Raw genomic sequence first — 16,816 nt, 5'->3', positions numbered from 1 at the left:
ATTCATTTTTTAGCTCTGTATAAACATTAAAAATATTCTAAATATTCCGAAAATTAAAATATTAAGAATATTAAAAATATTCCGAAAATTAAAATATTAAAAATAATTTTTTTTCAAAATAAATATTCAAAAATTTTAAATCATAAATATTTAAATAATTTAAATAATCTAAAAAAATTTAATAAGTAAAAAATTAATATAAATATTCAAAAAATTTAGATCTTAAAATTTTAAATAATTTAAAATTTTAATATTTTAAATTTAAAAACAACTCTACACTCAAATCGTAACCAAATGCATAAAACAAAACTCAATTAAGAAATTATTTCTAAAAATCATAACTAAACACATACTAACTCGAAACTCCATACTACTTTCACAACTCTACACTCAAATCGTAACCCAATACATAACAAAAAAATTAAAATATTTAAAAATATTTTTATAAAATAGAGTTTGAATTTATTTTTATAAAATATTTTAAAATTTTAAAAATTAAAATATTTAAAAATATTCAAAAAATTAAAAAATCGTAACATATTTAAATATTAAAATCTTAACAAAATTAAAATATTTTTAAAATATTTAAAATATAAAATATTGATTTGAATTGAGTTTTGGAAAGAGTTTTGAATTATGTGTTTGGTTATGAGTTTTGAAAAGTAATGATTATGTTTTGAATTGAGTTTTGTGAAATGGTTGTAGAATTATGATTTGAAAGCTCAAAACAAACACCATACTCAAATCAATAGGTGAAACTATAATTTGAGAGGCTTACCAAAAGAAACCGTAATATTTTAGTAGTTGTTTGGAATGTGTACACGTGTATTTTTATTTTTATTTTTTACTTTTTAGTTAAAAAAATTAGAGAAAAAATAAGTATGTTTGGAATAATTTTTTTGATTTTTTATAAAAATATGTGTAATAAAATATTGTAATGAAATTAAAATGACAATTTTACACTTTTGACTATTTGACTTTTTGGGTAGTTGAATTCAAAATGTAAAATAATAATTTTGCCCTAACAGCTTTTCCCGCAAAAAATAGTATAGACTTTTTAACTTTTTTAATAATTTTTTTACTTTTTTACTTTTTTTAATTTATCCCAAATAAGACTTTAGTTTTGCATTTTTTTTTTTAAATTCCTTTGAAAGCTGAAAGTAAAAGGGAAAATATATGTGAAATTATTATTTTATTTTATTTTATTTCTCTTTCTAAATTCTCAACAAAACACAACATAATGGAATAGGTTCATAATGTTGGAAAATGGTATAGAAATTCTGGGTTATAATAGAATTTTTTCCTAAGTTTGGTCCATTTTTTAAGTGGGCCCCGTGCGTCGTTTGTCACGGATCAAAGTGGTAACACGTTTTATGACGTGTTGTGATTCACGTGGTATATTTGGTTGCTCAAAACCATTACCGGGTGAATGAGAAATTGAAGCCAAAGTATGCTCCATAGAAATGGAGTTTTGGTGAAAAATCCTTAAAGGTTTGAATAAGGCTTGTCCCACATTGATTTGGTAGGAAGTTTTGAATGGGTTCATAAGGCATGGGATTGGAACTTGAGGTGTGCCCCAAGGGGTATCCAAGTGTTTTAGAGAGGAGGTTATGGGCAAAATGGGCTAAACCCATTAGACCCAAAAATCACCACATGCATGCTGTGCGTGTTGTGAGGTTGGGCTTGTCTGGCCCAATATTTATCTTTTTGGGTAAAAAACATTTGAATTTAATTTTATTTTTTGGTAAAATAAAATCCTGAATTCAAATTAATTTCGGAAATAAACTGGTCCGATTTTATTGTACACTTAAACAAGGCCCTTCCGTTTTTTATCTGTTTGAATTATGAACCCAACAGATTCAAATCTGTTTAAATTCAAAACCAAATAGGTGCAAGTAAAATAAAATCCTGAATTCAAATTAATTTCGGAAATAAACTGGTCCGATTTTATTGTACACTTAAACAAGGCCCTTCCGTTTTTTATCTGTTTGAATTATGAACCCAACAGATTCAAATCTGTTTAAATTCAAAACCAAACAGGTTTGCACCTATTTAATTCAAAACTTACAGCCACCAATCCATCTATAAATATGACAGCCCTCATTTGGATTTTGTAACTCTAATTTTCGTCCTTCATAATTCTGCAAACATTCTCTTCATATTGTTGTATTATTTTCTTCTGTGAGAAAGTATAAACACTTAGTTTGTTTGTTAGGCAAACAATTTGGGGTGCTGTTATTGTTTGTAGTTGATCATTTCATCCTGGGAGATAGACGTCCATATTCTAAAAGTACCGTGGAGATAACGAATCTGTCTTAAGAACACAGGGTTAAACACTGGACTTGATCAAAATAATATTCAAGATATTAATCAAGTAAGTTATTTATTTGTTTTCTGTTTTATTATTATTTATTTAAATCAGATTTTAATTTTGTTTTTGAAACAAAATAAAATTTGTTTTTATTTATTTAATTCTATTTCTAGTTTGATTTTTATAATCAAACATTTTTCTCTCATTTTCTTTATTTCTTTTGGTTTCTGTTTGTTGTTTAGTACACAAACCAAATTAATCCTTTTAAAAAACAGTGAAGATTGTTCAACACATAATGATTGAATAGATAATTATGAGATTCAAAATCCTTTCATATGGATTGTTGAAATGAATCCAACGAAAATATGAGTTTTGTTCTGTAAATCTGTAAAGATAAACATAATTGGAGCTACCCAATTGGCGTTACCGGCCGGGATACTCCGATGATAAAGTTAGCAACTTGAATAAAAAAAAAATAAATGAAGAAATGAAGAGTGTGTGTGCTGTGTTATAGAAAGATAAGGCATACCTCTATTTTATGGAATGTCTTTCTCTTATAGATGAGAGGTGTTATATTTGTTTGATATGTTTTCTTATTTGAGTTGGACCCATTGTTTGGACTTGTTTGAGTCACTCTCAGTAAATTGGTATTTTTTGAGCCACCACAATAATCCTTGCACTGTTCGATTGGATTCAGGTTGAAGATGGAAGAAAGTATTTTTTAATCTAAACTCTACTCTAATCTGTAAATATACGGTTGTGCTACATGCATCAATTAATTTATTAACTAGTGTACCAATATTAATTATGACATTATTATTGACCCCACTCATTATACAAATTGCAAATACAAAAAATCTTTTAAATTATGTCACATCATCAATTGGTATATTAGTTAATACACTAATTGATGCATATAACATTATTCGTAAATTTATAGTATTGAACATGATAATATTATATACATAATTAATGTATAATGCGGTGTTTGGCAAGTTGGATTTTAGTTTTTTTTTTGGGCAAATTACATATAACCCTCTCGAGATTTAGCAAAATTACAGATACCCCCTGAGGTTTGAGAAATTACAGTTATCCCCCTGAAGGTACTATTTGCATAACAAATTAGGGGACAATTTGTTATGAAAATATAAACCTCAAGGGGGTATTTGTAATTTCTGAAACCTCAGTGGTATCTGTAATTTAGCTAAACCTTGAGGAAGGTATATGTAATTTGGCCTTTTTTTTTTTAAGGTTTAAATTTACAAAAAGATAAAATATATTAAAATAGTTAATAAGACAAAATGTCACATCAAACTCATAATTATTTCATTTTTTTCTCTCACAAACATCACATCTAATTAAAAAAAATCTAATCATCTTCCTAGACACAAAAATTTTAACATATTAAAATAGTAAAAAACTAAAATAATCTATTAAAATTGTAACTTTCCAAACACCTATAATATATTATTAAATTTTTATATGATATATAATATCTGTCCAATGTATTTTTGAGTTTTAATTTGGGCCTACATATTTTGTTTGAACTGCAAGCCAAAATTAGGGGAGGGGTGGGGTGGGTCCGGGTCGGTCCGCAATAAGAGATATGTATTTGTTTTCGGCCCGGCCCTACTATCCAACTTTTATATATATTCAAGTCTGATTGAAAAAATGATTATAAATATCAAGTTCACTCGTCGAAGTATATATTAAAAAAAATTAAAATATTTTATAATTAAATTTAATTACACATTATATTTCTTAAATAAATATACTGATATCATCATAAATTAAAAGATTTTTTATATAAATTGAAGAATTTCTTAAATAAATTCAATCACACATCACCACAAATGTAAGTTTTAATGAAATTAAATAGAACAAAAAAAATATTTTATAATATATTATAATTAATTAATTAATTTAATAATGAGTTGAGCTGAAATGAGTTAAAAGTATAAATTTTAAATCCAATCCAATAATATATCAGCTAAAAATATTAACCCGATCCGACCCAATAAACTAAAACAACTTTTTCAATGGTGTGCACCCCGGGGCATTGGTTACATTTTGAAGTAAATTAATGATTGAACAATTTCATTAAATTTGGATCAAATCAAATTATAAAATTTAGGAAATTACAAAAAAAAAAAACCCTCTAAGATTTGATTTTTATAACAAAATAAATTCTTAATTTTTAATTTGTCAATTTAAATATTAAAATTTTGTTTTTTTTTTCAATTTAAACTATTTGTTTATTTTTATTAAATAAAATTGACTAAAAATAATATTTTAGTCATTGAACTCAAAAAAAAAAAATTTAAAACATTTTATGTATACTTGCATTAAGTTTAATGACTAAATTATTATGTCTCATCAATTTTACTTAACAAAAACAGAAAAATAGTTTAGATGGAAAACAAATTAAAAAATTAAGATTAAAATTAATAAAATAAAAAATTCATATTTTATTTTGGTACAGTGTTTCCTAGTTTTTTTTTTTTTTGGGTGATAATTTCTCCTAAAAATTTAGTGACTAAACCGGACCTAACAACTAAAACACAATTTGGTTCAATTTAAATCACCATTTTTAAAAATATTATTATCATTTACAACATGATCACAAAATATTATTCACAATTTAAAAATTATTTAGTTTATTATTAAAAACTAATTCTACATCCATATAAGAATACATTTGTAAAAATAGAGAATTACAACTTACGTATATATATATATATATATATATTTGATACTAATAATATATTTGAATATGTATATATCTAAATAGTTTAGTTCAATTCCAAAAATCTATAAAACCACATATCAATCCACGAAGGCCTTGTTTGGAAACCTTCCATTTTAGCCAAAAAGTCAAAAAGTTACTAAATTAGCCAAAAAGCCAACAACCCATACAAAAAAGTCAAAGATTCTCTTTTTTTTTCTACTTTTTGCACATCTTTTCGTAAAAAGCCAAAAAATCATCCCAAACATACTAGGTTTTTTTAACTCATATTTTAACCAAATAGTCAAAAAGTTACTAAATTAACATGTTCCCAAACGGGGCCGAAGTACGATATTTTAAAAATTAAAACCAAACCATGCATTGAAAAAATAAAACTAAAATGTGCAATTTAATTTGGATCGGACTGATTTTTATTTTTTTTGATTTTTTTGCTCAATCCTATCAAAAATCACTACTGAAGTTGTTGTGAATTTTTTTTTTTTTTTTGAGGATTTTGAAGAAAAAATAATACTAAATAAATAAGTTAATAAACAAACATGGGATAGAACACACAATACAAAGGATTGATAACCCAAAACTGATCCAATTCGCCAAAACAAACATTACCTTCATGTATTGTATTTTCGACTTTCACCCTTTGCCAAGCAAATGAACAAGAAACACCACGCACAAGATTGGATGACCATGAAGTGCAAAACTTCAATGTATATTTGATATAAAAAAAAATTATTACATTTATCTCTTGTCATTCTAACCTGCTCAGGCATACATATCAATACACTTGAAGATGTGCATCTATTCTACTAAGCCCATGCCAGAAGTTACAAAGGTGAAAAAAAAATTAAAAGAATATCCAATAGGGGGTAATTCAATTGCTTCAACACAATCCAAAAAGGATTAATCAACAAGAGTGACCAAGTGCATGATCTTTTTTGTGGCCATTTTGAGGGAAACAAAATCTACGGAGCGGTAATGAATTTTGTTCGAGTCCTTGTATTGAACTACAGATTATCTTTCAACCATTTTAGAGCTCCATTTGCAACAGACCTGCAACATATCCGTAGGGATTTTGATCATTACAGACCAATTTAGATAAGGTCAATAAATGCAACAAATGGGAGCCAAAGGATACAAAGCTGATAATGAAGATAAAAATACAAGGAAAAAGAAAGGCCTATACTAGGTTATTTTCCAAGTATTGATTGATCAAAGCAAGTTATTTTTCATTTTTATTTTAATTAAAGCTCGTATTATCATAAATTCATTATGAAGAACCCATCAATCATATATCCAAGTTGTTTTTGAGTAACTTGTTAAGAGTTCATTCTCATTTACTACTGAGGGCCCAAATAGTAAAATCCTACCACATGAGAAATAATTGAACAGTAGAATATCAAGATGATCAAAAGACAATGAGCATCTATGGTTATTACCATGTTTCCGAAAGAAATTAATATGAAAGATGCCATATAAAGTAGATCAAATGGTCCAAAAAACACTGATGAGCATAGCTTTGCCACTGAAAAATGTGGCAAGATCTAACCCGTAATTTTTTTGAACCTGATTTGACTGGTTTCAAATAGGTGGTTCGTCAAAACCAGGTAGCTTTTTTCCAACCCGAGGCGATCAGTTCGGGTGACGAATATACATAAACTCGATCTAATCTGACCCGTGAACACCTATAAAACCCTCTAATCAACAAAAGAATACCCCTTGTACTAAATACTCTTGCATTGTCACATAAAAAGAGAAGTAAAAGTATGTCAGAACTTGTGGGACCTGACAATATCAAGAATCACATGAATCAAATTGTGAATTCACTATCGATTCTATCTCAAAATAATTTCACCACATATTAGCATCAATCTATGTAGAAATCATGAATCAAATCGTGAAAATAGTAAATCGTAAGATTCTGACAACTATGATCTGATCCATATTCATTATTTATAGGTAGTAATACTTTGCAAGTGAAAGTACAGAGAAGGAATATTACCCAGCAAAATCTTTTAACTTCTTCCATGGGTCATCTTGACCTTCTGATTCATCAGTTTTCTCAGTAACAGAACCATTTTCACTTTGTGTATTTCCAGCTGCAAAACACAAAAACATCGTGTTCAAGTTGCAGAATCTGAATAAGAACATAAGAATATAAAACTAGATTTGTGGGCAGAATGCAGCTAATGATGCCAAGTTTCATTTGCTAATTTGTGCTGGAACTTGATTTAAATGTGCGTACATATATTATTGGATACCGCGGGCAGCTTCTCATCCTCATTGCTAAAGCAAGATGATATGTTACCCTTGCTCCTGGTGATTCAACTTAGCATAGGTAGATAGTGTCTGATTGTGTTTGGTACAAAAGACTTTGAACTTAGCATGGGATAGCTTGTGATTGTGTTTTGTATAAAAGACTCTTGAAATTTATCCTATGGTTTTTTTAGAGATCATTTTGGTGCTTTGAGTTTGTTGACAACTAGAGTCTAGCTTCTTGTTGCCGGGGTTCCTCTTCAGCGTGTTTGTAGGGCAACTTTCATGGAAGATATAGAAGACAAGGGTTGGTGCTTCAATATTCAATTCAACTGAAAATCATACATAAATGATAAAGCAACTACTTACTACCTTGCTGAACTCTAGGGCGAGTTTGAGAACGGCTGCCAGGACTGTTACTTAGGAAAGCGAGTTCTTCAAGCAGTTCACGCTCCTTGGCACTGTAAATGATTGCATGAACATAGAATTAAACTTAAAATGAATCTTTTTCACTTTTCTAGAATGTTTTGGATTTGAGCAAAGTGGAGAATCAAGAGTGACCAGCAGTAAATTTTTGAAGGCTGTCAATTCAGCACTATGATCAAATGGGAGATAATAGTACAAAATTTATATATATATATATATATAGAGAGAGAGAGAGAGAGAGAGATTTAGTGAAGAATCCTGTGAGTATATGCATATCCATGCAATGCCACAAACCAGAATCAATGTAAGAAATACAACTACAAATCTGCAAATACCAACACCATAGTTCTGTGCTTAAGCACCAAAATTTTGGCAAAATATGAGCCGAAGCAACCAAGGGTTGATTATGAGAAGATTGAGTTGAACAATATAGGTGGGAAGGCATGAATCTTATAACTGATGTTATACAAATATGTATACAAAGAGATAAATATAACTCTGGAATGAAGCAGAAAAGGCACTTAGCAACTGAAGCATATGAGCTTTACATTATCTATAATTACATGAATACATTTTAAAACGTATGCCAAGACTGACTACTTTGCTCAACATTATGGAGCCTTCCTCCCCGACTGGAAATATATCCGTAGTTAAAACAGAAAAAAAAAATCCCGGATCTTGTCAGATCCCAAGGTGATTTTAGTGAAGTTTTATTTCTATAAAATGGAGAGCATGCACATTGGAGGAGGTGAGTCAATCTTTTTAAGTCTTCAAGCTTCTCATATTGGAAATAGAATAAAATAAAACAAAAATGGAACCAGCACATAAGTCATCACTAGTTAGGTTTAACCCAATAAATAATACAAACCGTATACAATTAGCCAATTCCACACTACCTCAGCTCAGGCTAGTGGAGTATGGCAAGCTAGGATTTAGGTTTAATATTAACTTGGAAACCTGTAAATTGAATTCAGCCTGGCTGTCTGTCACCATACTTGCACGTCAAGATGCTTTCCACAGCAATGATGGAAAGTCCTAGCAGAATACGTCTTCTATTCTATTATCTCTTCCAGAACTATTTTGGTTGTGCTGGGACTTTGAAGAATCAGTAGATAGTACATTAACTTGCCAAGAAAACTGGTTAAAGATTCAGGAAGTTGGTAAATGGGTAGCAATTGGTTGTCCAAGATCAATATGTTCAGGTAGCATAGCTTATGATGGGTTAGGTTTCTTGATACTTGCATCAAGTTGCGATACAGCTTAAAATCTTTATCACTAACATCTTTAGCCATTATTAAAATAAAAAAATAAAATGATCTTTAGCCTGCGTTTACATGCCCCACATAATTGAACCAATGCATTAGTTTCCAGAAAGCATTTGAACACACAAGTATAAAAGCTGACCATTATCAATCCAATAAAATGTAAATTAGGTTAGTTGCTGAAATTCTGAAGCACCCTTTATTTTAAGCAAGCATTATAAGGACTGCCAGAAGCACAAGAACCACATCCAAATGCAATGTAACAATGCCTTATTTCAAACTTTCAATTGTCTTTAGATGAGCTAATAATACCCATACACAATCTATCATATTTGTTACAAACTAATTTCCGAGTCTCTTTTCCATAAATGTATATAAAACATCTAACCATGTATAATTTTTAGAAGCACAATTTTACAGAACAAATTAAGCTTAATTGCATTAGAATAGTCAAGGAAACAAGAAAGAATTGAACAATTAGGATAATTTGATTGATTAAAACTAGAACAGCAGCTTACCTAATACGATTGGGTATGGCAACTTTAATTGTGAATAAGTGATCACCACGTATTGATGGTCTGTTTAACTTTGGTGCTCCTTTCTTTGCCAGTACAAGCACATCTCCAGGTTGGGTACCCGAAGGAATCTGTAGATCAGTAGTTCCTTCAACTGTCTTAACCTGTTTAAATGTCAAGCAATCAACAAATTGTTATTCAGTTGGAGAATCCAAGGAACTTTGCAAGAAATCTGCATTCAATGCCCCATCCTCTGAGCTTGCAGCGGTGACAAAGGAAGTACTGCACAGAAACCACTGAGTTTAGAGATGGAGAACAGGCGAAAAGAGTGAGTGAGAAAAGCCTCTTTGGAAGCTTGGTAGGGAGTGAAGCCACCTTGAAGAGTCTGTCTCGCCTTCTTGGGTCCAAGGGGACTCTAAACTATGTGTTAGGCTTTGGCATTGAATACAAGCCTGTGGCTAAGATTCTCTTCCTTTTCTTTTAGGTCCAACTGGTGCACAAGCTTGTGGCTAAAATTCTCTTTCTTCAAATAATCTGCTCTATGGGTTGTAGATATATTTAAGATTGTCAACTACTGTAGTGTTAACTCTAAAAATGGCCTCTATACTCTAGAACTCAAATTAGATAAATATGGCTTGGGGTGAAGACCAAAGAGTCAAACATTTAGAAGCATTTAAATTTTATTTTTTACCATACTAACAATGGTAAGATAGTCATTTTACCTTAACAACAGTGCCCAATATGGCATCTAGATAACTAATTGAAACAGATGAACGTAGATTTATGCCATCTCTTTGGATCTCTGGAATCTCCTCAATATCAAGGTAGACATAAAGATCACCAGGAGGGCCCCTGCTGAAAAGACAAGAACAATTAGTGTTCCAAAGAATCTGAATCACGTCCATGAGTTTGATACCTTCTAAAGTGCTGTTATAACAGAACTCTTAAATGGAAAGTATGAGTTTTGTGTCAACCGAAAAAGGAAAATGGAAAGTATAATCTCAACATAGAGGAAAAAATGAAATTTTGAATAACCTTCATATGAGGACACAGATATCCATATAAGAGAAGAAATAAGGACCCCCGCCTATTGATCTTTTTTTTAATGACAATTATAACCTCAATTAAAATTACTATAAAGGGCAGAAATTAAAATGGAACACCCACCCTTAAAAAAACAACACTCATAATTGAACACCCAACCCTAACAAATCAAATTGAACACTGACCTTCAAATCAAATTGAAAACCTGCCGATAAAAAAATAAAATTAAAAATCCAAAGCACATGATCTATCATTCTAATTTTCCATGTTGTCTAATCATCAAAGTTCCACAAAGACATTTCTTTGCTTGCACATTTGGAAAATGACAGTTTTCTTTTCTTGATTCTTGCAAACTAGTCGAATATATATATATATATTTTTTTTGGTTCTTAATTTTAACTAGAAATCTACCATAAACCGGAAGCTTTGGACAACATCAATTTCTTCTCAATCATAACAATCATTTCTTTTGTACTGCTGGCCCCTACTGCTATTCTCATGGAAGGCGTGAAGTTTAGTCCATCATACCTGCTATTCTCGTTTGATTATTTGCTTGATCTGTGAACTAGGGGGTGCGAATTTGTTAGTTTATGTTTTAGTGAGTATCCAAATTGTTATGGGGTGTGCAGCTAGGCGGGTGTGTAATGTTTTAGAGGAATAATTTTGGTATTATGTGGGGGGTCCTTAAAATTTTTATCAATGTACAAATTTTATAAGTGGGGGTTCAAAGAAATAAGAGATCCTTAGAAAAAAGGTAAGAGCTATTAGCGCCACCCGTTATTGAAACTGAACTTTAAGCATAGGGCTTCCTTTACTAAGTGCCCCCATCCCATGAATAGTTGCACCCATTAAGAAGATGCACCCAAGGTCTCTTATTAGAATCTTACAATTTGCGATTCAATTCACGATTCGATTCGCATTTTTTGCAGAATCAATACGCATCTGTGGGTGAATCTATTTTGAAAGTGAATCGTACGATTCACAATCGATTCACGATTCGATTCATTTTTTACGATTCATGCAATTCTTGAAAGTATCCTATCCAACATATTTTGATTCTTTTTTCTCTCATTTTTTAGTTAAAATGACATAATACAACTTCTAATAGTGTTTGGTATGAAAATAACAAATATATATACCTGATTTGTTGTTATTTTGGCTATCAGGGAGTTTTTAATAGAATCTAATCAGATTCAGTCAAAACCCAACATGCTTTTAAACATGTTTAAGGTTAAAGTAACTTGCAATATGAATTATCTATTGCTATGTTATTGAAATAAATATACTTCAATATTACATGGGTGAGGTCAGGTAAACCCACTAGTTCTACAAGTTCTTTTAAAGAAGAAGGGGAAAAAAAAATTGAACAATAAGCATATATATATACCTTTTAAAATGCTTCAGGTTTCAAAATAAAAGAATCAGAATTAATTCTTTTTTATTATTAGGTCATTGTTACTTGTAAAAGTACGTATATTTATGAAATATCATAAACGTTGTTAAGTTATTGTTACTTGAAAATTGAAAATTTGTCTTTGTTTACTTTTTTATTAAGAATGGTTGATAAGCAATATATGAAAAGGAAGAAGGTAAGGTGGCAATCTTACCTAGGGACTTGTGTTAACTTTTTATCTATTAGACCATGTGATCATCATTCAAAACAACATTTCATCAATTTAAGTCTAAATATTTTATATTTATCAGACATATTTAACATCAAAGTGTGTAAATATATTATTCTAAGTAATTTAGAAAAAATGACCGAATCCTTACAATTCACGATTTGATTTGATTTGATTCACGATTCGGTACAAGGCCATTTCGAATTACGATTCGATTCACAATTTAACAACTATCAAGGGTCTAAAGTTAAATTTCCACACCGAAAACTTTGACGTAGTCCCTAGGCATTGCTAGTTTTGTATATTGGTAGCACACAACCAGTATAGTAAAGCTCAAATTTGGTATTGCTTTGTTGGAAACCTATGAAGCACGGGTACGGGTACCGGTACGGGCACTGGTACTGATACTGATACTGATACGATACGGGTACGTCAATACAGTAAAATCCAAAAAAAATAGTGTATGGGTACGGCTTGGTACGCTTGTAAAAAAATATTTATTTTTAATTTTGAGTAATGCAAAAAATAATTAAATGATTTAATTTGTTAAGATCCAACCTATAATTAACATTTAATACCAAAAGTAAATGTATAAATCAAAATTAAATGTCAATATATTAAATAACTTACAAACCATAGTTTAATTTTAAAATCCTGCTAAGCATAAAACTAAAAATAAAAAAGAAGTTTAGTGAAATGAGTTTTATCTCTGTAGTAGAAAAAAATATTGTTTCAATTGAGTTACGGTACGGTACGGTACGATACGACACGGTACGGCTTGGGTATAAACTAGGTACGTCTAGGTACGTCAAAAATTAAAAAGAACTAATTTAAGTACGTGTTTCATGTACCCGGTACGTATGTAGAAGTACCATACGAGGTACCATACGCCGGTAAGTATCCGGTACGGGTACGGCATATTTTTTAAAGTACCCATGCTTCACAGTTGAAAACCCAAACAACCGGATGTAAATGGTGTTCGAGAAATCATCAAATCAATATAATTCTTCCAAGGACTAAAATTTTGGCAAGGCTTCAAACTGGAGTTGGGAGCATTCTCAATTGGTTCAACGGAAGCCTTCAACAGAAGAAGTCAAGGCCTAACTTTATTTTCATATGCATATATATATATATTTGTTAATATTCATTTAATTAATATTTATTTTTTGCGTTACCGATGTTAAGGCTTGTTGATGGAAAGGTGATCATCAAAATATTGTGAACACAAAGTTGTGAAGTCTGTTGAAAATAAGAAAGCATACTGGAAAATCTCTGGTCTTGCTAAGGAAGCAGTAGATTACATATTTAGTAATACGAACTTAATTTGAATAACTTTGCCCATATAATAGGGGCAGCAACCCAAAATTTTTATCAGAAATATACCACAGAACCAATGACTGAAGCTTAAAGATGCATATTGTAAAATTCATCTACATACCCCTTTGGTCCAGCATCTCCCTCTCCAGCAACTCTCAGAATACTGCCCTTGCTGACTCCAGGTGGAATTTTAACTTTGATATCTTTCTTCACACGAATACGACCCTCGCCGGAGCATTTCCGACAGTATTCAGAAATGACTTCACCATTCCCACCACAATTTGGACATACAGAAACCTGAAGTTAATAAAAGGTTAAGAAGTATTAAGGAATAATCAGTGAAAATATCTACTGGAAGAACAAGACATAGTAAAACCATAGCAATGCTGAAAACAAGGTGATACAAAAGGAGTTAAAGATTTTATCATGTAAAACTCAAGACCTATTCTACTATGTCATTCTATCTTGCACCATTGGTATGTTACAAACACTCAGTCTACTTCAACTCATGTCACTGTAGCCTTCCCTTGTCCTTATCGTGCCATCAAATTGAATTACTCTTCACAGAAGCAATGATCACTCATCATGGCATATGATTAAACCATCTCCAAGCCTCACAAATGCATTTATTTCTATTCTCAACAAATCTGTCTTATCATTCGCCTTAATGTCATTCAGCTACAGTCATTTTTCTAAACAATGGATTTTGCCTGTTAAGGTAAAAACAAAATGACAAGTGCATTTTATTAATTTATATATTTACTATGTTAATTTTTTATGGGAATCCGAAGAACTACAGTTTGAAATTTTTGCTTGCTTGCATAGCCATTAAATGCAGCTGATAGGATGTCCTCGTTTGAAACAAGAGGTGTTGGGTTGTATCCAACACCAATTAACCATAATGTGTCATCTCCCGATAAGATTATTATCAATGGTAAGGATATTCTTGTGAGCTGGACTTCACCTCAAACACACCTTTATAGATGAAGGCACCTACCAAAGATCATCTTGGCTCCCACTAAAGCCTGTCACCCATGAAGAAGCTAACAAGGCCCAAAGTTCATCCATTACCCCAATCCTGCACGCGTCTCCTCAAAACGCGATATCCCAAACAGTATGATTGTCTTCCCTATTCATATAATCATGTCACAGTAGCCTCCTTATTTCTAGCCAACCGGAAGATAGCTAGGAATGAACTTTCAAAGGTATTCTGCCCCCACACCACCTATGCCTCCAAAATTTTACCTAGTCACTAATGCCAACTCTTAATTTGATAATGACACAAAATCCTCCCAATTTTTCTGATCCCTTTTCACAACCCTTTCCCTTGAGGCATGTTCACCTCTACTGAAGTATGTGGGTAGTAGACATGCAGAAGTTTCTCTAACCTCTGAGGAAAAAAGATTGGGATAATGAAATAATGTTAGAATTGATGTATTATTGATTGATGTAATGTTATATATATTACAATGATTCATGATTCCTATATATAGAAGAGGGTGAGTGTGTAGTAGGTAAGGAGTAGGTGAAGTGGAGGTGGTAGTGGTGTAGTGGGTTAGGTTTAGTGGAGTAGGTGAGGTGGTAGTGGTGTAGTGGGTTAGGTTTAGTGGAGTAGGTTTAAGTGGGTGAAGTAGGTGATAGGTTTTAACAGCCCCCCGCAAACTCAAGGGGGATAGGAACTAGCCAACTTGAGTTTGGAGAGAGTAACAAAACAAGAAAATAGACGAATACATAAAAGAAAAGAGGATAGGAGACACTGTATGGTCGTGTCAGACCGATGGTGAAGACACTGTATGGTGGTGTCATAACGTTGTAGAGGACACTGGATGATTGTGTCAGACCGATGTAGAAGACAGTTTATGGGGTCATGACGGACCGTTGTAACAGACAATGTTGTGATAGTTGTTGTGACAGTTTACGGAGTCTTGCTGGACCCTTGTAGAAACTAACCGAAATCAATGTCGGGACAGTTTACAGAGTCTTGTCGGACCCATGAAGGAGCTAACCGGAATCAATGTCGGGACATTTTACAGAGTCTTGTCGGACCCCTAAAAAGTCGCACCCTCAAAAGGTGTGCCCAATCTGTCAAAAAAGGCGTGCCATCAAAAGGCGTGCCCAATCCATAAAAAGGCGTGCCATCAAAAGGCGTGCCATCAAAAGACGGGCCATCAAAAGGCGCGCCCATGTTGTCGGCGAGCGCCGAGAGGCGCATGATGCGCGTGTCTGCCTCGGCTATTTAACCAAGGTTGAGGCGGAGGCTGTGCAAACCAGTTTGAAACCGCCGAAAATCCTTTGAAAAAACTCTTCCGTTTCTGAGAAAGAGATTCTGGAACACTCTGTTGCCATTCTGTAACCAACCCTTCTCTGAAACACTCAGCAACCCATAACATGGCCTCGTCTTCCCGTTCAGCTACCCAGAATATGGCCTCTTCGTCCCGTGGTCTGCTCACTCTCTTTCCCGACCTCAACGAGTCAACAAGAGAGATAACTGGTGCGGTGGCCAGTGAACCTCAACCAAGCGCCTCTGGTTTTGCTCCGTTGAACTTTCCGATGCGGTCGGTGGAGCAAAAAATGGCGGTGCAAACTGATATTGAAGCCAATCAGTATACTTTGAAGTCATGTGTGGAAACCATGACGGCGGTCACAAACTTGTCACACCGGCTGCAGAGTAGGACAAATGAGGTGCAGCAGTTAAACGCCCAACTGGCTCTGCTCCAACACATGTATAAGGATGCGCGAGCAGAGATAAGTGTGCTAAAGGCGGAAAACAAGGAGCTGAAGCGGAAGGCCACCGTGATGTTCCGATTTGGAGGTCCGCCATACACTGCAGTGGAGGAGTATGGGGGAGTGAACGTGCTCGGTGGAGTGGGAAACACGGAGGCAACACTGTCAAGGGCCGCCCAGGACGGAGGCAAGAAGAAGAGACCGGCGGCAGAGTAGAGAAGAAAATCCCCGCCTGTGAATGTGGTTGTTTTGTGTGGGTTTTTTTTTTTTTTGGGTGTAAAATGTTGATCGGGGTTGATCCCCGGCATGAAGAAATGACAAGTTTGTAAAATATTTTTTTTTTTTTTTTTTTTTTATCTTAAAAGGGGGAACAACATGATAAGGGTGTATTTTAAAATGATAAATAAAAGAAAGTTGAAGACAACATGATACCGGTGTGTATGGATGTGATAATGAGAGTGAAACAAACTTGGTGAGTGTGATTAAATAAATAAAAGAAGAATGGGTGTGCTTTGTTGTATTGGAATATTTTTCTTTATCAATCTTCCCGCTATGCAAGACAAGTTGATTGAAAGTGGTGGGAAGAAAAAGTGAAAAGA

At 32.6% G+C, this 16,816-nt stretch overlaps 1 protein-coding gene across 2 annotated transcripts in view; it reads right to left on the bottom strand.

Moving 5' to 3' along the window:
- Positions 1 to 5,742: 5,742 nt before the first annotated feature.
- LOC114313835 (Molecular chaperone Hsp40/DnaJ family protein) overlaps positions 5,743 to 16,816 on the bottom strand; it is a 45,416-nt gene continuing 34,342 nt past the window's right edge. The window contains exons 6-11 of one of the 2 annotated variants that reach the window (XM_082866094.1): positions 13,615 to 13,790; positions 10,233 to 10,362; positions 9,514 to 9,674; positions 7,680 to 7,768; positions 7,054 to 7,150; positions 5,743 to 6,104 (exon numbers count right to left, since the gene is read on the bottom strand). In XM_082866094.1, the coding sequence (XP_082722220.1) occupies positions 6,059 to 6,104; positions 7,054 to 7,150; positions 7,680 to 7,768; positions 9,514 to 9,674; positions 10,233 to 10,362; positions 13,615 to 13,790 (699 nt within the window). In that variant the 3' untranslated portion in view covers positions 5,743 to 6,058. Of the gene's footprint in view, positions 6,105 to 7,053; positions 7,151 to 7,679; positions 7,769 to 9,513; positions 9,675 to 10,232; positions 10,366 to 13,614; positions 13,791 to 16,816 lie in introns of both variants that reach the window. The other variant, XM_082866093.1, reaches the window with a different exon arrangement.

This window comes from Camellia sinensis, chromosome 4, assembly GCF_055761805.1.
Source record: "Camellia sinensis isolate YWXY chromosome 4, ASM5576180v1, whole genome shotgun sequence".
In the NCBI taxonomy this organism is placed as follows: domain Eukaryota; kingdom Viridiplantae; phylum Streptophyta; class Magnoliopsida; order Ericales; family Theaceae; genus Camellia; species Camellia sinensis.
This window is presented reverse-complemented; position numbering and strand designations above follow the sequence as displayed.